Below are 23,761 nucleotides of genomic sequence, written 5' to 3'. Positions count from 1 at the left end.
TGGTCAAAATTGTGTCAAAATGAAGGGAAAATGAGTATTTTCCATTCTAGAGAGAAACTTCACTGAACCCATCAATGGACCATATTAAAGGACATGTGCGGAGGTGTGTGTGTTCGTGTGTATGGGTGGTACGAAATTTATTTATCAATCAAATATGACCATTAACATACGCCTCGAACTGACCGTTTTTTCACAATCAAACTGAATATATCGATAAAAAATGACATTCAATACAAGAATACCGTACGGTAATTGGAATTGCAAGCGATGTATTTGATCTATTATATATCGAGGACGAGCTATATGAAATTGGTGATCTTCTTGGATTCTGATTTTCAATTCGTTTTGCCATAAAGATTCGTACAACAAATATTTGTTAAATTTGTAAACCATAAAATACTGAATGTAGTGGCTTATTTCGAAAGGGTGGGTGCTGTCGCGTTAGGGTGCGTCAACGCGAACGCGAAGATTCGTCCAAAGCCCCCCCGGTTTGGCCGAAAGGGTGCGTTGGGAGCGCCACGTCGCGTCGCGTTCACTGGAACGCGCCCTTTCGTCCAAAGCCCCCCCGGTTTGGACGAAAGGGTGTGTTTGATAATAATGAATAAATAACTACAAATATTTATAAGAAAGCTGAACAAACAAAAAAGACGAGTGATATGTGAAATTTGCATAGGAACATAAATCATCATATGGCACAAACATTCTTTTTAAGGTAAAAAAAAACAACGACGGCATGCTGCATGAGGATTTTTCGGTGGAAATGTTTTATGGTGTAATATTGATACATGTAAAAATTATGACTGATTTCAAGGTACTTTCAAATAAAAAAAGTAACTTACCTTCAATTGTATACTTTGCAGGTGTGTATTTATTACAAAGGAAAACATTCGTATACCTGGAGATATTTGGTGTCCCCCAAATTATAAAACTTACGGCAGATGTGTCCTGGAAGGGCAAGGCCAAAATTGATGTCGGGTCAGCTTTCACAACGGTTAACTAACTCTTCAGACCCTACCTTACTATATTTTACACTTGAGACCCTGCCTCAGTATATTTTGTGAGATGTATCTGTTGTGTATGTGTGCGTGTTGTGTGTATAATGATAATATGTGCGTGTTGTTTGTATAATAATAATAATACTTATAATAATAAAAATAATAACAATAATAATAATAATACTTATAATAATGATAATAATAATAATTTTCACCCCAAAGAGTGAATTTATGGAAATGAAGTTGGAGTGAAAAATTGGCGCCAAGTGGCTTATTGCAAGGGTGGGTATCTGATTTTATTATCATTATTATTATCATTATTAATATTATTATTATTATTATTATTATTATTGTCATTATTATTATCATCATCATAATTATTATTATCATTATTATTATTATCATTATTATTCTTAGTTGAACTTTTCTTTCTTTTCCTCAAATTGTCAATGCTTTAAATGATTGAAAATCCACTATTTTACGTGCAAATTGGCAATGTTAAAAATTATAAAACTTACGGCAGATGTGTCCTGGAAGGGCAAGGCCAAAATTGATGTCGGGTCAGCTTTCACAACGGTTAACTAACTCTTCAGACCCTACCTTACTATATTTTACACTTGAGACCCTGCCTCAGTATATTTTGTGAGATGTATCTGTTGTGTATGTGTGCGTGTTGTGTGTATAATGATAATATGTGCGTGTTGTTTGTATAATAATAATAATACTTATAATAATAAAAATAATAACAATAATAATAATAATACTTATAATAATGATAATAATAATAATTTTCACCCCAAAGAGTGAATTTATGGAAATGAAGTTGGAGTGAAAAATTGGCGCCAAGTGGCTTATTGCAAGGGTGGGTATCTGATTTTATTATCATTATTAATATTATTATTATTATTATTGTCATTATTATTATCATCATCATAATTATTATCATTATTATTATTATCATTATTATTCTTAGTTGAACTTTTCTTTCTTTTCCTCAAATTGTCAATGCTTTAAATGATTGAAAATCCACTATTTTACGTGCAAATTGGCAATGTTTGACAAAATACCTTATATTCAGCTTTCTTATAAATATTTGTATTTATTTATTCATTATTATTAAACACACCCTTTCGTCCAAACCGGGGGGGCTTTGGACGAAAGGGCGCGTTCCAGTGAACGCGACGCGACGTGGCGCTCCCAACGCACCCTTTCGGCCAAACCGGGGGGGGGGGGGCTTTGGACGAATCTTCGCGTTCGCGTTGACGCACCCTAACGCGACAGCACCCACCCTTTCGACATAAGCCAAATACTGAATGTAGTTGCGTATATGCCAACCTAGTAAAAGTTGCGAAATTACAAAAAAAGGCGCATGATCAAGTAAAAACCCAATCAAAATCATGAAGAAAATAACAACAACTATGAACAATATTTTGCTCTACATGTATACACGGATTAAGACTGAGGAAGACAATAAGAAAGAGAAAGAAACAAAAGAAGACATTAAAGAGGGAAGGGCTAAAACGGGGGGGGGGGATTAAGAGTAGGTGGAAACGAAGAAGAAGAAAATACAAATAAGACATGTAAAAAGAAGGAGAAAAACCCCCAAATAAACACAAACAACAAACAGCCCCCCTAAAAACCTATTAATACCATCTGTCCCAACTGTCAATGACTGTATAGGCTCTATAATGGGCGGTGTCAGATATAGAACGAAATAGGTGGGCGTTGATTGCATAACAGTATGTGTGAAAAGGTATTGCCTTGAATAAAGGCGTGGTCGATCTCTTTTGCCAACAAAAATATTTAAAATTGACAAGATAACGGAATCACACTTTATTTATCTCTATAGAAAAAAGACTACATTTTCCGAATTCCCAATAATGGGGATTCCTGTACGTGTGATCATGGAAATATGTTGTATTATGGAAATAAGGTACATTTCTGAAATCTTGACACTCTCTTAATAAAAAATATTGAGAAAAAACAACAAATATATTTTTTTATCTACAAAGCCGAGCTCGATATCCATAAAGGTGCACCTGCGTCTTTGCTGAAGAAATATTTTATAAAATGTTTCGTAAAAAAAGGAAACTTAAAAAATCGCACAACTTTCTAATTTTACACCTGATTTTGATGAAAATTGCATCGACATTCTTCATCATTCTCTATTATTTTATTCAAATGAACTTCTTGTGGGGACTTAAAGTGACCGCCAATCATTAACAAAAACTAAGATCTAACACCAATAAGAAGAAAAAGAACAACAACAACGACGACCATGATAAGCAAGGCTCTCTTTTCATTATCATGTTGACATATTCATAAGTCAATATGATATGATAGCACGCCTTCATAACAAAACATTAAGCATGCATGCACGAATACAACTCCCCGCGCTTTATCTGTCCAACGGTGACATAGACTGAATCATAATGATCAATATAATATTCATGACAAATCGAAAGATCTGTATTGTCATGTCATGTTTGCTCACATAAAATCCAGATAATATATTAATGGGTTATCTATGTAGTAGGGATAAACTGAGTCACCAAACACGGAGATTGGTCCATGATAAAAGATATGAGGGGGAAAAGGAATTTATGGAAACATCTCGTGATCTTTGCCTTGACATTTTAAGCAACATCGTGGTTAGAATGAAGTAGTCATCGCGCTGGAGTTTGCATATTTCAATTTCGTTTTCGTTTAAAGGGTAGTTGGTCCACAAAGTGACTATATAGCGGGATAAATCAATAAATAGTACGTCTCCAATAATAATCACTACACCTACTCATTTTATTTGATCATGTGTATGGTATCGAAGCAGTCAATTTTCAACGTCGCCGCTTACAGTCATGAACTGGCAAAAACAATTATTTATGTACATCTCGTGTTTTGAGCTTTAATTGGTTATACATATTGTGAAAGGTCCTGTTAAACCCTCCATTTTCATCTAATTTCAGTTTCTGATATTCTAGGTATAGGAATTCTTGAAGAATGTTATTTTCATTATTCATCTAAAGAGTTTAAAATCTATTTTGGATATTCAAGGTATACACTTCTGTTCATATTTTCATGTACTTGTTCATAGTTACCTGACAAATAATCAATCAATCAATTTTGGATATTCATTCAGGCTTGAAGATTACAATCTTTTATTGAAATTGTTCTCTCGACTTGCGCGATCTAAGAACCTATGTAGGTCCATGCGCGATTATAGCAAAATGTAAATACAGTTAACTTTACACAATAACAATTACATTTGAGCTGAATCATTATACTAAACATGCTAAAGCCCTGAATATGAATGATATTATAACATCGTCTAAAGTACACGACGGCGAAGGGAGAATGCGCCCTCATCACATGACGTTATTTGCTCCTACAATTAAATAAACTTGAATCATTTGGTCGACGCTATCTTAGACATTAAAATTTTGAAGCTCCCGAATCTACCACAAACAAGAATTATTGAGAGATATTTACAAAATGTATATGTTCAACGAACGGTACGATAATAATTAAAGTATTTAAGAGGTTTTAAATTCTAATCTCATGTCACGTTTTATCAACATGTATTAAACACTTATCGTTAAGTTATTAACGACTCTGGTGATTTTGCTTGATTGTTTATCAGAGCATGGCGGAATTTGAAACAAAAATGACCCTGCAATTATCTTTCCCAAGCGTCTCATTACAGCGCAAAATGAAATTGAAAATAGTTTTTTATAGGTTACAAAGGTGACGTTTTTATGTGGTCAAATTAATGACGTCTTTTAAAATTACGTAATCACATAAATCATCATATAATAAAGGGAAGTTAAAGAAGTTAAAAAGGGAAGCATCATTCGCAGTGAGAAGACGATCAAGAACGAGGAAGATAACAATTAATTTACATCACTTTCTGAAATTCTGTCATATTCTGTTAACCGTTCAAGACAAGCAAATGAAATACAGGAGCTGGCATCGGGTCCTTACCCCCCCCCCCTCTCTCTCTCTTTCACTTCATCCCTCCTTCCTTACGTTGTTTGTCTCCCTTTCTTGGTCTATCTCACCCACAAATACAATTTCCTCGTTATCGAAGAAAAAATGTAGAGGCACTCCATCAACAATTTAATGGATGCTAACAAAATAGAATAATTTTGAAAACATGACGGTTTACAAATCCATATTTTCGATCATTTGAGGTTTACCTACAACTTATCGTAAGTTTGCCAGATGTTGCCAACAATAGCAAGGCACAGTATATGCAAAGTATTGTATTTCATAGGTAAATTACCGTGATATTTGCTAATTACGAAAAAATAAATATCTATTTTCACAATATTATCAAACACTGAATAAAAGTAGACCTGATATCATGAAAACATGACGAATCCTCCACGGTTAAATCGATAACCATATAGATCTAATGAAAATAATATGTCAAGATAAGTGTTTTGCAAGTTAAAAATTTGTATTCAAGGTGCGAGGAGTCACGACCAAATTATGCGAGTGCCTAAAAGCAACATAATTTACTTATTTCAAGAAAAATTATGTCTGTACAGAAATAAATAACATCAACTCACTGGCGGATCGAGGGGGGGGGGGAGACACAAAAACCGTTGATGATCAACTGTTTTGTAAGAATTTATTTACTTTATAAAATAAAAGACAATGAATTAAGATGAGAATCAGCCTATGAATGATAAATTGATTTTTACAAGTGCCAACGCTATGAAACTTCCCACAACACATTAATAATGGAAGAACGATACAGAGAGAAGCTGGTATTTTCTCTGACTCGAACCATATTAACTGGACTTAATCGGCGACACAGAAGTCAAAAGCAACATAAAGGTAAGTATAAAACGGGCTTTCTTGCAGACCCCCCCCCCCTCCCCCTCCCGATTTCTCCTGCGCTCATTGTTGATTCTATGTAATCCCAGGTTGTATTTAAGTCCTATTGTGTCTGGTCCCGCAATATCCCTCTGGGCTCTGCTAAATTTGTGACTCATATTCTCCATTCTCCTACAAATTTGATACAAATGCCCATTATCATAATAAAATCACAACGAGGCCCCGCCCGACTACCATATTTATACATCGTAGCATGGATGGAACTGTGAATCACTCTGAGTCACGTGATTGGAGACTATCATCAGAAAAATGGCGCAAAGAATGCATGAGGATACCACGCGGGGTATTTTGACCAAAATTTAGGTCACAAACTCATAGGTCCATATTCGTCGGACTTCCCTGGTGCAACCAAAGCGACGGGGAAAAAACGGCATTCTATGTTTTCGCTTATACTTTCACAAAATAGTGATCATAGGCGGTATTGTCTTTTGGGTTGAGGGAACATAATTATGACATCACACATTTTGGGTTTTAAAAGTTTATGACATTTCATTGTTTTTTGTTACCTCTCAAAACATAAAAATTTGTTTGATGCCCCCGGGGGGGGGGGGGGCAGTCAAATATATTGTTGTATATACAAGCGTGACCAAGAAATTTCCTATCACCCCCTAAAAGATATTTTCTCTTGTGTGCAAAATAACCCCCTAAACAAGTTTTTTGCGAGCTATATTTACACATTTTGGTCCCTAAACAAGTTGTCGCCCAAATATGATATCGGGAAAAAGCTGGGGGAAAAACATACCCTAAACACATATGGCTAGTCTTAAAAAAGTTTCTTTTTTTGGGGGGGGGAAACATACTCTAAATACGTTTGAACCCGCAATTGACCATTGACCAGTCTTTCAAAACCACAATTTTTCTCGAAAATCGGTGTTTTTTATACCCTTAACGAGTGCACGCGCGGCCCGCGTCCAAAACTGAAAAACATCCCTTTAAATGCTTTTTTTTTGGGGGGGGGGGTCACGCGTGTGTACAGCAATATATTTGACTGCCCCCCTGGTTTGATTCCCCATGAAAATATAAAATCATCACTGTTATGATTGTGATTTTAAAGAGGGCATCCTTTAATCAAATCTATAAAAATCTAAATAATGACATTACTAATGGCCCTGATAAAATATAAATAGTGTGTGACTATGTGGCATAATCGGCTCACTCATTTGCATAAAATCAGCAGCATTTACAATTAAACTTTTCTTTTTTAATATCCGATTTCCATCAAACTTTTCAGTGCTATATAATTTCATGCTTGTCTGAAATTTCACTGTTTATTAAAATCAACTTGTTTGGGCGGACAGCCCCCACATCTGATAGATAATAGTTTTTTTTTGCGGGGTTACTCTAGTTCAACAGCTCTCAGTGAAATGAAGATATAACGCATCCTTAAGATCAAGGACATGATGAAGGATTTAGATTTGCTTCGCTTGAAATTAAAGGGAAAATTATCATAATTATCCCTTTGCTTTTAAGCGGATGTGATCATGATGTGATCCTCCCTAATCACTCAGACTCCTTGATATCCATCCGCCATTTTAATTAGAGCGAGGGAAGTCTTGATAACCCTACGCGATGAAATCTAATTTCCCCACGCGACACTGCAAGCTATGGGATCACAATGGTGAAGCCCCGAGTATCACAGGTGGACACTTTCCGCCCCTAAATACGGAAATATACAGTAATTTTCCTATACGGACTTGGTCTATAAACATTTTCTTGTGTTCTGGAGATAAAAAATAGTCGGGATGAAATCATCTCCAGCATCCCCTTGCCCGAGATCCCCGAAACCATAATTATGTGTGTATAATTATATATATTTTTTTTTTTCATTATCATTATTTAATATTATCATCATTATTTTTTATTCATTTATATATATATATGTAGGCGTCATAAATTAAATCAGTATTGTTTAATTAGCCCTCGGGTTCGAACTACCAATAAGAATCTACGAGATGATAATTGAAAGAGACGCAACATAAATGCGTATTGCTCTTGAGACAAGAGGTTTATTAAAATCCTATCACTATGTTTCAATAAACAGAGATATATGTTTCAACAAAAAATTGACACTTGTGTAAACAAATGAAAATAAAAAAAGAAATATGACACAAATTAAAAATCTAATACTCAAAGAAAAATAACCAATACTTAAGAATGTCTGTGTAACTTGCGAGTGGCCACTCTATTAACCGCGGAAAATGGAATCGATGATAAAGAATAATGTCTTAACAGTAGCTGTCCTCGCGAGCAAGATTTCCAAGGGTAGACATACAAAACACAACGAAGATAAAATAATCACAGGTGTCCACAAAAACAAGCAGATCAGGGATGAAGAAGATGAAACACTCAAAGTCTTCCAAGGGTTGAGCAAAATACAGAAAAGCATGAACTAATAAGATTTAGAAGAAACTCAGGAAACGTTCTGGAATAGATGGGGTCCACAATAATCATGTACGTCTGGAAAGCGTCCTTCATATAATATATGTAGTATAAGCAGTTCACAGTTTACTTGTAATAGTAACAAAATGGCAAAGAAGTAACATATGCTGGATAGCGTCCACTCTCTATATCAATATTCTTCTTAGTTATTGTTATTAGTGAAGTTACTCCGTGTTCTATAGACCTTTTTATCCGTTAGCACAGCAGAATAGCAGACCAGGCACAAACAATGTTAATAAAAATATTACGGAAGACAGTGATCATGAAAAACCAATACACAGAAAATACCCTTCCTTCTCCTGACGATCTCTACACTGCTCTGCCCTATATTGTTCCCTTCCCAATATACCACACCCAACTTTTCTGGGGAGCATAAATATATTGAAAAATAAAACAGCAGGGCCTTACAAATTCAGAGGAGAGAGATAGAGAGAGAGGGGGGGGGAACGAGAGAAGAGGGGTAAAGAAGAAAGTGGTCATTGTGCATTACATTAATGCACTACACTGATAGATTTATGGTCCAAGGGGGCAATAGCCTTAACCTCAGATCCCTCTTGTGCAGAGGGCTAAAGCCCTATGAAAGACATGAATGTATGGAATCAGGTAATGAAAGTTTGTTGATACATAGGTACATGTATTATTAAGTTGTGGGGAAAATGAAGTTTTACTATATGTATGAAACACCGCAACTTACACACACCCCTGCAAAGTTTTATCATGACTTCCACTGTCATGATAGAAAAAAAAGATTTTTTTTTTTTTACAAAGAAGTAAAAGCAAAACACAGCTAAGCTCATTAGAAAAAATGTTAACAGAATATTTTCAGGGCTACACAAGAGAAAAAAATAATAGAAAAGTAACAGCAATGATTGAAATATACATATATACACTACAACTAAAACAAACATTAAGAAGTCGCACGTTATATACATTACACTCCCATGGCGAGGATCATCACCAATCCTACAAATGTAGTTAGCACAGTACATGTAAAAAAATGTTTTAACTCGCAACTTCAGGTAGAATTTCATGTTTATATACAGTGCCATTTGGCCCAAAGAGAGCAAAGATTATTGTTTGTCTCACGATATTCTACCACTCTGACTTAACACCAAACAATAATGATTAAAAACCTCACGATTATAATCCATATAGGAACACTCAAGATATATTTTTTTTAGCACAAGGAAAAGGGACAACAACCTGATAGTAGAAATTGTACTCCAGACTTTTACTATTGTGAATGAGGTACACATCCAGGACTGGGTTTAGTCTTATACATCTATTATGTTTGTAATTGGGGGTTGGGTGGATTTTGGTTGGGAGAACACCATGGAAAGGGCAGATAGTGGTTTGTGAAACCAGCGATCACCATTTGAAGAGGTTGATCTGGCACATGGGGCTACATGTATTTGGTAAAGAGATGCATCATAGCGTGTTGGAGGCATACCTCGGGTCGACCTAGAAGAGGTCCTAGCTTGGGGTATGGGGATTTGGGATGGTTCAGTGATTTGTATACCTGTTTCCTTAGCAAGGTTTGGCTTTTGAGGGAGGGATTCCTCTTCTTCACCAGGAGGAGGTCCAATAGAGCTCTGATGGGAAACTGTATCTGGGGACGAGGTTAATGTAGCTACGGTGTCTTGAGGGATGAGCACAGGGTAGAGCATGAATGGTTCATGTTGAAGAGGCAGGGGTTCTTCGTCGTGAAGGGGCTGATTGGGGTTGGTTGTTCCTGGTCAAAAGTCTCAAAGCAACAGGGCTTCAATTCATTTCTGTGCACTAGCTTCTCCGGTCCATCTCCTCTTTCTGGCTTGATACAGTAGACAGGATTATCGGGGTTGGGCTGTGAGACTATGATGTATGGGTTCGGTTTCCAGAAGGGACCGATCTTCTTATCCTTCCTTGGGTTATGGTTGCGAAGAAGAACTCGTTCACCATCTGCTAGTGGTACCTCTTTTGCTTTTCTGTCGTACAGCATCTTTTGTCGATCTGCTGCTTGAGCTGCACTCCCTTGAGCCAACTTGTGGACGAACTTCAGCTTCGAGCAGTGGTCCTTCGCCCATTCTGTCGATAATGGTGGCGTTTGGTCCACCGATAGGGAGGGAGTACTGAAGTGTAGGGGAATTCGGCCATGCCGACCGAACATCAAGAAAAATGGTGTATATCCAGTGGACCGATGAATGGTATTGTTGTAGGAGAAAATCAGTTCTCCAAGAAACTGTGCCCAGTTGGCTTTCTTCTCTTCATTGAGGGCAGAAACCATCCCGATCAATGTCCTGTTAAATCTTTCACACAAGCCGTTTCCCTGTGGATGGTAGGGAGTGGTGTTACTCTTCGCTGCTCCATATAGAATGCACATTTCCTTCATTAGCTTGGACATGAAGTTCGCACCCTGGTCCGTGTGCACTCGCTGAGGGTAACCATACACCATCACAAAGTGTTTCCAGAACGCGTAGGCTGTAGTGCGTGCAGTCTGGTCACGTGTTGGGACTGCTACGGCTAGTTTGGTAAAGTGGTCTGTGATGACCAGTACATTCTCATACCCTCCCGATGAACGCTGTAGCGTCAGATAGTCCATCATCACCAATTCAAGAGGATAAGTCGTGGATATATTTACCAATGGGGCTCTGGTAACGCCGGCCCCTCCCTTCCGCAGGCAGCAGTTCGGGCATTGGCGGCACCATTCAGTTACCTCTGTCGTCATGTATGGCCAGTACCAATCTCTCCTTAGGACGTCGAGAGTCCTATCCGCAGCCATATGGGCTGCCTGCTCATGTCCGTGCTGGAAAACATCTTTTCTAGCCACAGGTGGTACAACCATTTGTTTATACTCCATTCTCTCCTTGTCATTGTAACAAGTGCGATACAGGATTCCATTGAGGACTGTCAACTTTGGCCACTCCCCTATCAACCTCCGAAAAGACCTGCTTCCAGTCTGGAGTACCTGTGCTGATGGGCGTCTGTTACTACTCACAAGTTCGGCGACGAAGGATGTCGTAGGGTCTCCAGCCTGGAGGTTGGCTACCCTCTGAGACAGCGATTGGGATCGGTGAGTAGGTCCAGTGATAGTCTGAGCATGTATGTTCAATAATTCCCCATCCTCCTGCTCTTCATCTTTCTTCATTTGTTTTTGGGTCAGCTCTTGACTGAAGTCCTCGCTAACCGGTAAGCGGGATAAGGCATCTGCATTTTGGTTAGCATGGCCAGGACGATAATGGACCTTGATATTGAAGTTGGCTAACTTTGCAGCCCAACGCTGCTCGGTGGCACGGAGGTCTGCCTTGCGAAGATAGAGGAGGGGATTGTGATCGGTGTAAACGTCTACTTGAGATCCAAGTAGGTAATCCCGAAACTTCTCCGTCACTGCCCACTTGAGGGCCAACAGTTCGAGCTTGAACGCACTGTAGTTCTCATCGTTCCTCTCTGACCTCCGGAGACCCCTGCTGGCATAGGCAATTACCCTCTCCTTGCCCTCCTGATTCTGAGCAAGCACCGCCCCGAGTCCGTGGCTGCTAGCATCAGTGTAGAGTCGGAATGGTGCATTGAAATCAGGATAGGCAAGGATTGGTGCAGAAACAAGGCATTGACGGAGGGTGTCGAAAGCTCCCTGACATTCATCTGACCAGATGAAAGGTGAAGGTGGACCTCTAGACTTCCGGGAGCCCTTCTTCGGTTGACCGACAAGGGCGAAGAGAGGTTTAGCGATTTTAGAGAAGTTCTTAACAAACCGCCGATAATACCCAGCGAAACCCAGGAACCTGCGAGTCTCTTTGGCATTGTTTGGGCATGGCCATGTCTCCAGTACTTTGCATTTATCGGGGTCGGTTGCAATGCCTTCTGCTGAAATCACATGTCCTAGGTACTGCACTCTCTGTTGGAATAGGTGACACTTGCTTGGTTTCACCTTAAGACCAGCCTGATGAAGTCTTGAAAAGACTACATCTAGATTCCCTAAGTGCTCTTCAAAATCTTTGGAAAAGATGATGATATCGTCTAAGTAGATAAGCAACGTTTCGTAGTTCAGGTCGCCCAGACACCGTTGCATGAGTCTTTGAAAGGTGGCTGGGGCATTCGACAGACCGAAGGGCATTCTATTGAATTCAAACAGCCCCATGGGCGTAGTGAAAGCTGTCTTTGGCTTATCTGCTTCCTCCATCTCCACCTGCCAATATCCACTGGCAAGATCAAGCGTCGAGAAGTACTTGGCCTGACCGAGGGCATCCAGTGACTCTTCTATACGTGGGAGGGGGAATGCATCATGTCTTGTTTTGGCATTTAACCTCCTATAGTCAACACACAGTCGCATGCTGCCATCACGTTTTCTTACTACAACAATTGGTGATGCCCAAGGACTGTATGACTCTTGGATGATATTTGCGTCAAGGAGCTGACGGAGGTGTTCTTTGACTTCTCGATACTGTTGAGGAGGGATTCTCCGGAATGCTTGTTTTTGGGGTGGGGCATCTCCAGTTGGGATACTGTGTGTGGTGAGATTTGTGCAACCGTAGTCATCACTTCCTGTTGAGAAAACATGTTCGTGTCGCTGTAGCAAGTCACTGGTCTTGGCAACCTGATCATCAGTTAAGCCATCTTGGCAGATATCAATCTCCGAAAGGAACTTCGCTGGGAGAGGACTTGTTTTGGTCATTGTCACCTGCAGTGTCTCGGCATCCACATACTCCAGTTCTATATCGTGCTTAGTAAAGATTGCACCCCTCTCCACAGTGTTGAGTATCGCCAGCTGTGTGTATCTCGTGAGAATGATGTCACGTGGGCTATGGTTGGCAACCCGAACAGGAACAATTCCTCCATCAACCATCACCAAAGAGCGGGCAGTCATTATCCCATTGGGCAGTCTGTTCTCTTTCATTGGCTCTATGACAGCCAATAGCTCCCTTGCTGATTTCATAGGATGGCAATACCCACGGACAATCGATTCATGGCCCGCCTTTATCCGTACCTTTCCACCAGCAACTCTTACAATGTGCTCACCATTGTTGATAGCATCAGACTCTGTGGTCGCAGCCAAGACTCTGCTCCACGCCTCATCTTTTCTAGCAGACTCACTTCTAAGGTAGCCCTTCCCTTCCTGACTGAATAGCCGCTCTTTACACTGGTCGATAATGTTGGTACCAATAAGGCAGGGGCACTTAGACGAGGTCGGCTTGTCCACCACTAACATGCTAACAAGTCCCAAGTCCTGTCCAAGAACTGTCATCTTCAGCATCACACAGCCTAAGTAGGGGACTCTCATCCCACTTGCTCCTGTTAACTTCAACCAGGGTATGCTTTCTGGAGTGTGTCCATTGCCCTTTAGGGCAAGCAAGAAATCCTTCCCAATGGTGGAGACCTGAGAGCCGGTGTCAAGAAGACAGGTAACGAGCATCCCTTCAATTTCGGCATCGGCCATCACATGTCCACCCAGGAGAGGGGGTCGATTCTTTGGAGGTGTCTTTGTTGGATCCAAGAGGGGGAGAGGGTCATTAAATTCTTTTTCCGGTATCAGACCCTTGGAACCGGAAGTATTTAGTTTCCCTGGTGGAAGTGGGGTGGGTACTGTGGCTGATATTGCTGGTAGCTTTCGAAAGACCCTTGTGCATGAGGATTAAATGAGGAGGGTGTTGGCTGGGCAAACTCCTGATAAAGAACCTGTTGCTGTTGGGTTGGTCTAGCCCTGGGTCTAAGAGGCTCCTTACACTCCCTTTTCATATGTCCTGCCCTACCACAGTTATAGCAAAGTAGTGATCGATTGGGGGTGTTTGATTGGCCTGCTCTTGGCGGTTGCCTATTGGGTGTCAGCTGGTCTACCCGCAATCGCAGTGCTTCAACCTCCTTGGTTAGATTGCGAAGGAGCTCTTGAGTTTCCTTCTCCCCCTGCCTGGTTGCTGGATTCTCACTCTCCATAGCTAGGACAGCACTCTCCACCTTGGAAAACTCATCCTGATTTCCCTTCTCTTCCTCTTCTGCAATCTTTGTGGCCTCATCCTTCAGATCTTCAAAACTCCCACCTCTGTTTTGACGCCAGTAGCGTGACACCGCAACCTTCACTTGGCCTTGCCGTAAACCTTCGACAAAGCAGCTACTGAGTAAGTCACTCATGTCTTTTACATAGTCTTTGTTAATCGTTTTAATCCTTCCCCCAATCTCTTGCAATGCAAGCGCATACCTCCTCACAGATTCTTCTCTGTGCTGGCGTCTTCCATGTAGCCTGCCCAAAAGAGAGGGGATAGTTTCCTTGTCCCCAAAAGCACCGTCAAGGGCCTTGAAAACCTGCTCTGGGGTTCTTCGCTGGTCTTCGCTCAGTACGAGGATCTCCCTCTTTGCCAAACCTGCTAGGTGGTAGAGGATGACCCCCACCTGCTGATCTGTAGGTGTCCGCCAAGACTGGAAAGCAGCCTTGACTTGGGCGATCCACTGATTTAACACCACCCCGTCGTTATCACCAGTGAATGTGGGGATGGTCATGTAGAGGGGCACATAACTAAACGGGAACATTTGGTTGGGGGCTGAGTCAGCTCGACTGTCGGGATGTTGGGGCGTTGGAAGAGACATGATGAATATAATAAGAGTAAAGTTTATGGTCAAAAGAATACGGAATTTGACTTGGGCAAATTAATATTATCTTTATCTCTACAATTAGGAAACAATTATAATACGTTATACTATACCCCAAACACTTGTCATACAAAAGCAAACCTCTTGTCCTATTTCAATATCAATCCCACCGCTGCCACCAAATTATGTAGGCGTCATAAATTAAATCAGTATTGTTTAATTAGCCCTCGGGTTCGAACTACCAATAAGAATCTACGAGATGATAATTGAAAGAGACGCAACATAAATGCGTATTGCTCTTGAGACAAGAGGTTTATTAAAATCCTATCACTATGTTTCAATAAACAGAGATATATGTTTCAACAAAAAATTGACACTTGTGTAAACAAATGAAAATAAAAAAAGAAATATGACACAAATTAAAAATCTAATACTCAAAGAAAAATAACCAATACTTAAGAATGTCTGTGTAACTTGCGAGTGGCCACTCTATTAACCGCGGAAAATGGAATCGATGATAAAGAATAATGTCTTAACAGTAGCTGTCCTCGCGAGCAAGATTTCCAAGGGTAGACATACAAAACACAACGAAGATAAAATAATCACAGGTGTCCACAAAAACAAGCAGATCAGGGATGAAGAAGATGAAACACTCAAAGTCTTCCAAGGGTTGAGCAAAATACAGAAAAGCATGAACTAATAAGATTTAGAAGAAACTCAGGAAAAGTTCTGGAATAGATGGGGTCCACAATAATCATGTACGTCTGGAAAGCGTCCTTCATATAATATATGTAGTATAAGCAGTTCACAGTTTACTTGTAATAGTAACAAAATGGCGAAGAAGTAACATATGCTGGATAGCGTCCACTCTCTATATCAATATTCTTCTTAGTTATTGTTATTAGTGAAGTTACTCCGTGTTCTATAGACCTTTTTATCCGTTAGCACAGCAGAATAGCAGACCAGGCACAAACAATGTTAATAAAAATATTACGGAAGACAGTGATCATGAAAAACCAATACACAGAAAATACCCTTCCTTCTCCTGACGATCTCTACACTGCTCTGCCCTATATTGTTCCCTTCCCAATATACCACACCCAACTTTTCTGGGGAGCATAAATATATTGAAAAATAAAACAGCAGGGCCTTACAAATTCAGAGGAGAGAGATAGAGAGAGAGGGGGGGGGGGGGAACGAGAGAAGAGGGGTAAAGAAGAAAGTGGTCATTGTGCATTACATTAATGCACTACACTGATAGATTTATGGTCCAAGGGGGCAATAGCCTTAACCTCAGATCCCTCTTGTGCAGAGGGCTAAAGCCCTATGAAAGACATGAATGTATGGAATCAGGTAATGAAAGTTTGTTGATACATAGGTACATGTATTATTAAGTTGTGGGGAAAATGAAGTTTTACTATATGTATGAAACACCGCAACTTACACATATAAATATATATATATATATATTATATACATATATATATATATTTTTTTTTTTTTGGGGGGGGTCGGCCCCATCCCCTACAAATCAATAAATTCATACCCTAGCCGCCCATGTGACCAGGTCAAGTTACAGTATTATCTCATCTTTTGAGGAATTACTTTAAAAAAAAATATATTAATAATACTGAACGGGTACATCATCAGACGAGGAGTTAGATAAACAGGTGTACATCTATCGAATTCAAGTAGATTTCCACCCCCCCCCCATGTATCTCATTGTAAGGGAAGATGTTATAATGGGGAACACGACCACAAATAGCTAGTTCCTGCTGCCATATTTTTCAGGCCATGTCTTATTAATGATATCCATGGTAATTCCATGACAGTGTGAACTCCATTAACGACATTAACATTAATATAAAAAAATCCCAATCATTATGTTCGGGAGGGAATCGGGTTTTTACTGATACACTGTTCCCGTTCATTACATGAAAAGAAGATCATGGTGAGAAGTACACTGCAAAATATCGTAGAACATACAGTAGAATAGGCCTTAGAATTTTGTACATTCCCGCTGCCTCAGAAATGACTGCATAATAAACATTATCCGCCGTGCAAAAGATATTGAATTCATTAAATTGCGAGTGAATTAGAAGAAAACTTTATAATTCAATATAACTTTGCAGTTTTCACTAAATGGCAGATTAAAAACGTTGGGGTAAAATTTCGGTTTTCTTTATTTTTCAATGAAAAAAATTAAAGGTCATAACACATATATCCTTTCTTTCATTTTAAAATTTAAGTTAATTAAATTGGGCATTTTAACATGTATATTCTAACAAATCGCTATCCGAAAAAAAAAATCATAATTATCTCCTGCTGATGTCTCCTTTCTGCCTATTAAACAAACTATTATTGCTCAAGAGCTGGTGGTTGCCTGCGAGCAAGCGATTAAATGACTTCATTAAATTGCGAGTGAATTAATTAATGCAGGGAGGACAGAGTCATTAAGGCAATTTATGGCAAAGACAGTCTCCTTCATGAAATGAATTAATGTAAAAATGTGTTGGTGTCATTTATATATAAATAATCATTCATTTTGAGTAAGACGGTTTGCATAAACGCCGAACACTGAAGGGATAATTTTCCGACATATGAAAGTATATTCCGCTAATGGCAAAAGTGGCTTAGCAATTATATCGACTGTAGTTTGTTTGATATCCCGAATATAATGCACTGTAATTCAATATGATACATTAAGAAAAAGGTTAAGTAAAAAATATACATGTACTATAATATTCCATTTATGATCATTTGCGTATTTACAAGAACTTGCATTATAGTAGACCGGCCAAACCTCAAAAAGTGCTCTAGATAAGGATTCGACGGCAAAATTTGTTAATGCTTGGCATCCCAGCTAATAGTCTTGCAAAAATACACAGGAATAGCGTACGGCCGGATGCCAAGCGCAATTTTGCGTGAAAGTGTCATTTTTAGCGTAAAATCTGAAAGACTGTCGAAAATCACGCATTTTGATATTTTGACGGATTATCATCATATTTTTGATTATCTTTGATATGAAATTATTTTTATTCAGAATTTCAAATTTTAAGTCTACTTAATATGCATTTCAAATTTGAATATTACACACACTTATATGGCACAGGGAAACATAAAACCGCGATTTCCTCGAAATAAAAGTTTGTGAAAACTATCAATAGTTTGAAGTTTTTTTACGCAACATAAATTCTTCGATTTAAATGCGTTTATCCATCGAATGTATAGTAAATGTCCTAGTGCCACAAATATTAAAAGAATTTTCAAGTAAGATGGTAGATATCTCATTTTATGTTATCCGAAAGGAGACAATGTGCATTTTACCAGGTGCGCATTTTGAAAGAAAAATTGAAAATACCGTACATTTTGCACATAATTACATGTATAAGTACATACTAAAGCGAGTTTTTATTTACATGTATAAGTCCATAATAAAGCGAGTTTTTAATTGAATAGCACAATTTTTCAATTCCTTGCATCCCAGCCAAAAGTCTTGCGGAAATACCGAGGAATAGCGTACGGGCGGATGCCAAGTGCACTTTTGCGTGAAAGTATCATTTTTAGCGTAAAATCTGAAAGACTGTCGAAAATCACGCTTTTCGATATTTTGACGGATTATCATCATATTTTTGATTATCTTTGATATGGAATTGTTTTTATTCAGAGTTTCAAATCATAAGTCTACTAAATATGCATTTCAAATTTGAATATTACACACACATATATGGCAATATGAAATATAAAATCGTGATTTACTCAAAATAAAGGTTTGTAAAAATTATTAATGGTATGTTTGTGTTCCGCATCTCAATTTCGTCAAGATTTAGTGCTAACCGAATAAATACTTAATAATTGTTGTCATGTCACATATAGTGAAAACAAATACTGAAATAAGATGCAAGATATATATCATTTTATGTTATATATGCGAAATATAACAATGCACATTATTTTATCAGATGCGCATTTCTGATAAAAAAATAAACAGCGCACAATATTACATCAATATTGCACATATCTTATATCAGTGCGATACTCGTCATGATATTATATAGGATTATGTTTGCTTTTGTAGAGTTCGATCTTCTTGCTATTTGCACGAATGAATTGGTGCTGAACTTAAATCTACCTGTGGCGATATTCAGAAATAGGTCTGATATTTAATTTGCCGTTACCATGGTAGCATTAATTTTACAGGAATATCTATATCCAAAATCATAGAAAACATACATGTATGAATAAAGCGATTGAATTAGCATTTTTAAACCACTCTGTCAATCTACATTTTACTTCAGTTATTTGATTATCAAAGTACATTTAAAAAAATGGCCGTTGCACGGCAGTACCTATTTTTTGTCTCGCCGGCATAGCAGAGCAGGACTGAAGGAGCCACTTCTCCGGTGGAGGTGACGGTAGTTTTGAAATAACAGCGTCATATCAACCTTGTAATCTTAACCAAAGTTACATTTTTCAAAATTTCATTATAACTTTGAACGTATAGAAAAAAATAATGACACTTTAATTTTAATGACACTTTAATATTCATGTATTACTGATCGTCTTGCACAAGTTTTAGATCACATGATTAAGTTCAAAAGTCATTTAGAGTCACTGAACTTTGGCCATATGGGTGTATTTTTTTAAATGTCATAACTTCTTATTTTTATTGATCTAGTTAAAGATTACACTTGAACATAAGGGTATTTAAGCATCATCGATCATTTTGCACAAATTTCAGTTCACATGATCAAGGTCATACGTTATTTTGGTTCGATGAGCTATGGATGGCGTTTATTTGAATTATTAATTTCAGTTGTTTCCAATGTCCTGCTGCTATAATTATTATGTTAAAATATGAATAATAAATGTTATTTGGTCTTTGCATTGCAAATTATAATTTTAATTCAATTCATTTTACTTCATCAAAGTTTTTGCATTTGCTATTATCACAGGTCCATGTTATATATCCTGGTCTAAGACGGGGGCCGGACAGCCCGACCCTGGGCAGCCCTGGACATACCAAATCCCTTTTGGGAAATGCAGTTGTACGACCATCTATATATTACAGTATATGCGCTGGACGCTGGTCATTAGCCTTTAGATTTGTTTGTCATAATGCTCGTGCGACGGCATTTCCCAAAATGGCAATACACTGTGATGAAATGCGCTTTAAGATTTGAAATGTGAACTTTTAAAGTGAACTTTAAAGGACAAGTCCACCCCAACATAAAATTGATTTGATTGAAAAGAGAAAAAAAAGGAATTCACTGAAAATTGACAGAGTGGTTTAAAAATGCTAATTCAATCGCTTTATTCATACATGTATGTTTTCTATGATTTCGGATATAGATATTCCTGTAAAATTAATGCTACCATGGTAACGGCAAATTAAATATCAGACCTATTTCTGAATATCGCCACAGGTAGATTTAAGTTCAGCACCAATTCATTCGTGGAAATAGCAAGAAGATCGAACTCTACAAAAGCAAACATAATCCTGTATGATATCATGACGAGTATCGCACTGATATTTTATAAGATATGTGAAATATTGATGTAATATTGTGCGCTGTTTATTTTTTTATCAGAAATGCGCATCTGATAAAATAATGTGCATTGTTATATTTCGCATATAATGATATACATCTTGCATCTTATTTCAGTATTTGTTTTCACTATATGTGACATGACAACAATTATTAAGTATTTATTCGGTTAGCACTAAATCTTGACGAAATTGAGATGCGGAACACAAACATTATACCATTAATAATTTTTACAAACCTTTATTTTGAGTAAATCACGATTTTATATTTCATATTGCCATATATGTGTGTGTAATATTCAAATTTGAAATGCATATTTAGTAGACTTATGATTTGAAACTCTGAATAAAAACAATTCCATATCAAAGATAATCAAAAATATGATGATAATCCGTCAAAATATCGAAAAGCGTGATTTTCGACAGTCTTTCAGATTTTACGCTAAAAATGATACTTTCACGCAAAAGTGCACTTGGCATCCGCCCGTACGCTATTCCTCAGTATTTCCGCAAGACTTTTGGCTGGGATGCAAGGAATTGAAAAATCGTGCTATCCAATTAAAAACTCGCTTTATTATGGATTTATACATGTAAATAAAAACTCGCTTTAGTATGTACTTATACATGTAATTATGTACATAATGTACGGTATTTTCAATTTTTCTTTCAAAATGCGCACCTGGTAAAATGCACATTGTCTCCTTTCGGATAACATAAAATGAGATATCTACCATCTTACTTGAAAATTCTTTTAATATTTGTGGCACTAGGACATTTACTATACATTCGATGGATAAACGCATTTAAATCGAAGAATTTATGTTGCGTAAAAAAACTTCAAACTATTGATAGTTTTCACAAACTTTTATTTCGAGGAAATCGCGGTTTTATGTTTCCCTGTGCCATATAAGTGTGTGTAATATTCAAATTTGAAATGCATATTAAGTAGACTTATAATTTGAAATTCTGAATAAAAATAATTTCATATCAAAGATAATCAAAAATATGATGATAATCCGTCAAAATATCAAAATGCGTTATTTTCGACAGTCTTTCAGATTTTACGCTAAAAATGACACTTTCACGCAAAAGTGCACTTGGCATCCGCCCGTACGCTATTCCTCAGTATTTCCGCAAGACTTTTGGCTGGGATGCAAGGAATTGAAAAATTGTGCTATTCAATTAAAAACTCGCTTTATTATGGACTTATACATGTAAATAAAAACTCGCTTTAGTATGTACTTATACATGTAATTATGTACATAATGTACGGTATTTTCAATTTTTCTTTCAAAATGCGCACCTGGTAAAATGCACATTGTCTCCTTTCGGATAACATAAAATGAGATATCTACCATCTTACTTGAAAATTCTTTTAATATTTGTGGCACTAGGACATTTACTATACATTCGATGGATAAACGCATTTAAATCGAAGAATTTATGTTGCGTAAAAAAACTTCAAACTATTGATAGTTTTCACAAACTTTTATTTCGAGGAAATCGCGGTTTTATGTTTCCCTGTGCCATATAAGTGTGTGTAATATTCAAATTTGAAATGCATATTAAGTAGACTTATAATTTGAAATTCTGAATAAAAATAATTTCATATCAATTCAAAGATAATCAAAAATATGATGATAATCCGTCAAAATATCAAAATGCGTTATTTTCGACAGTCTTTCAGATTTTACGCTAAAAATGACACTTTCACGCAAAAGTGCACTTGGCATCCGCCCGTACGCTATTCCTCAGTATTTCCGCAAGACTTTTGGCTGGGATGCAAGGAATTGAAAAATTGTGCTATTCAATTAAAAACTCGCTTTATTATGGACTTATACATGTAAATAAAAACTCGCTTTAGTATGTACTTATACATGTAATTATGTGCATAATGTACGGTATTTTCAATTTTTCTTTCAAAATGCGCACCTGGTAAAATGCACATTGTCTCCTTTCGGATAACATAAAATGAGATATCTACCATCTTACTTGAAAATTCTTTTAATATTTGTGGCACTAGGACATTTACTATACATTCGATGGATAAACGCATTTAAATCGAAGAATTTATGTTGCGTAAAAAAACTTCAAACTATTGATAGTTTTCACAAACTTTTATTTCGAGGAAATCGCGGTTTTATGTTTCCCTGTGCCATATAAGTGTGTGTAATATTCAAATTTGAAATGCATATTAAGTAGACTTATAATTTGAAATTCTGAATAAAAATAATTTCATATCAAAGATAATCAAAAATATGATGATAATCCGTCAAAATATCAAAATGCGTGATTTTCGACAGTCTTTCAGATTTTACGCTAAAAATGACACTTTCACGCAAAATTGCGCTTGGCATCCGGCCGTACGCTATTCCTGGGTATTTTTGCAAGACTATTAGCTGGGATGCCAAGCATTAGCAAGCATTAACAAATTTTGCCGTCCAAAGTATAAAAAATCGTTTTGGCCGGTCTACTATTATATCCCTCATACCTGTATGAGCGTTTCATGCATGCGCTTTTATATACGATTATATTTTTCTGAACACGATTCTTGGGTAAAAATGTCAATAAAAACACATTCTATAAACTTACCTTGATTTTAAGGAGGGTAGGTTTTCGACCAGGTCGACCCTTCCTGTACTCCTCGAGTAATCTAAATGAAGATAGACAAAAAACAACAACAAACTTGTTAGAATAAGAAGGTAAGATCAATTCCTAAATGAAGACCTAACAGAAATAAAGATATAAAAGAAATACTCACGGATAAATTTATGTTACGAAAGTCTGACGTGGGTAATTTTTGTCGCGACCATCTCAATGGTCACATTCGAATTATTCAGAAATAACAATATTCGATAAAAGGCTCTTTTTTATTCGAAGAGTGACTAAAAACATCTTTTTATCTTCACAAACATTTTTTTTTTCGGACGAGATTACCTCGCAAAAATCTCTTTACACCCCCCCCCCCAAAAAAGAAAAACCCTCACAACGATATGAGTTTTAAAGCAAACAAATGTTTTGTCTTTCAGAAATTTTGACTGTTTTTTTTTTTCATTTTTCTAATAATAATTGTTCGGACCGGGGACTCCCTTTCATGTCCCTGCATGGTTCAGACGTTTAGATTACAAAGGTTGAGTAAAATTATGATTTCTCGATCATAAATAATTCTCATGAAATTACACAATATGCACCAAAATAAACAACCACAGAGGGTTAAATCAAACTTTTGAAAATTAACGCGACCCAAATGCAAATTTTTGTTGTAGTGTAATTTTTGTTGTAGTGTAACTGTAATATTGGAGAGCAATTTGTACAAAGCGCATAG

General features: G+C 37.4%; 1 protein-coding gene across 1 annotated transcript in view; it reads right to left on the bottom strand.

Annotated features, from left to right (window-relative positions):
- Positions 1 to 23,761, bottom strand: part of LOC121423262 (chromobox protein homolog 8-like) — a 57,710-nt gene that overhangs the window by 9,031 nt on the left and 24,918 nt on the right. Inside the window, exon 4 of the mRNA XM_041618591.1 lies at positions 23,029 to 23,089. Within this exon, the coding sequence (XP_041474525.1) occupies positions 23,029 to 23,089 (61 nt within the window). The remainder of the gene's footprint in view (positions 1 to 23,028; positions 23,090 to 23,761) is intronic.

The sequence above is a fragment of the Lytechinus variegatus genome, chromosome 10, assembly GCF_018143015.1.
Source record: "Lytechinus variegatus isolate NC3 chromosome 10, Lvar_3.0, whole genome shotgun sequence".
NCBI classification, from domain to species: domain Eukaryota; kingdom Metazoa; phylum Echinodermata; class Echinoidea; order Temnopleuroida; family Toxopneustidae; genus Lytechinus; species Lytechinus variegatus.
Note: the sequence above shows the minus strand (reverse complement) of the source record. Positions and strands in the feature narration are given on the sequence as shown.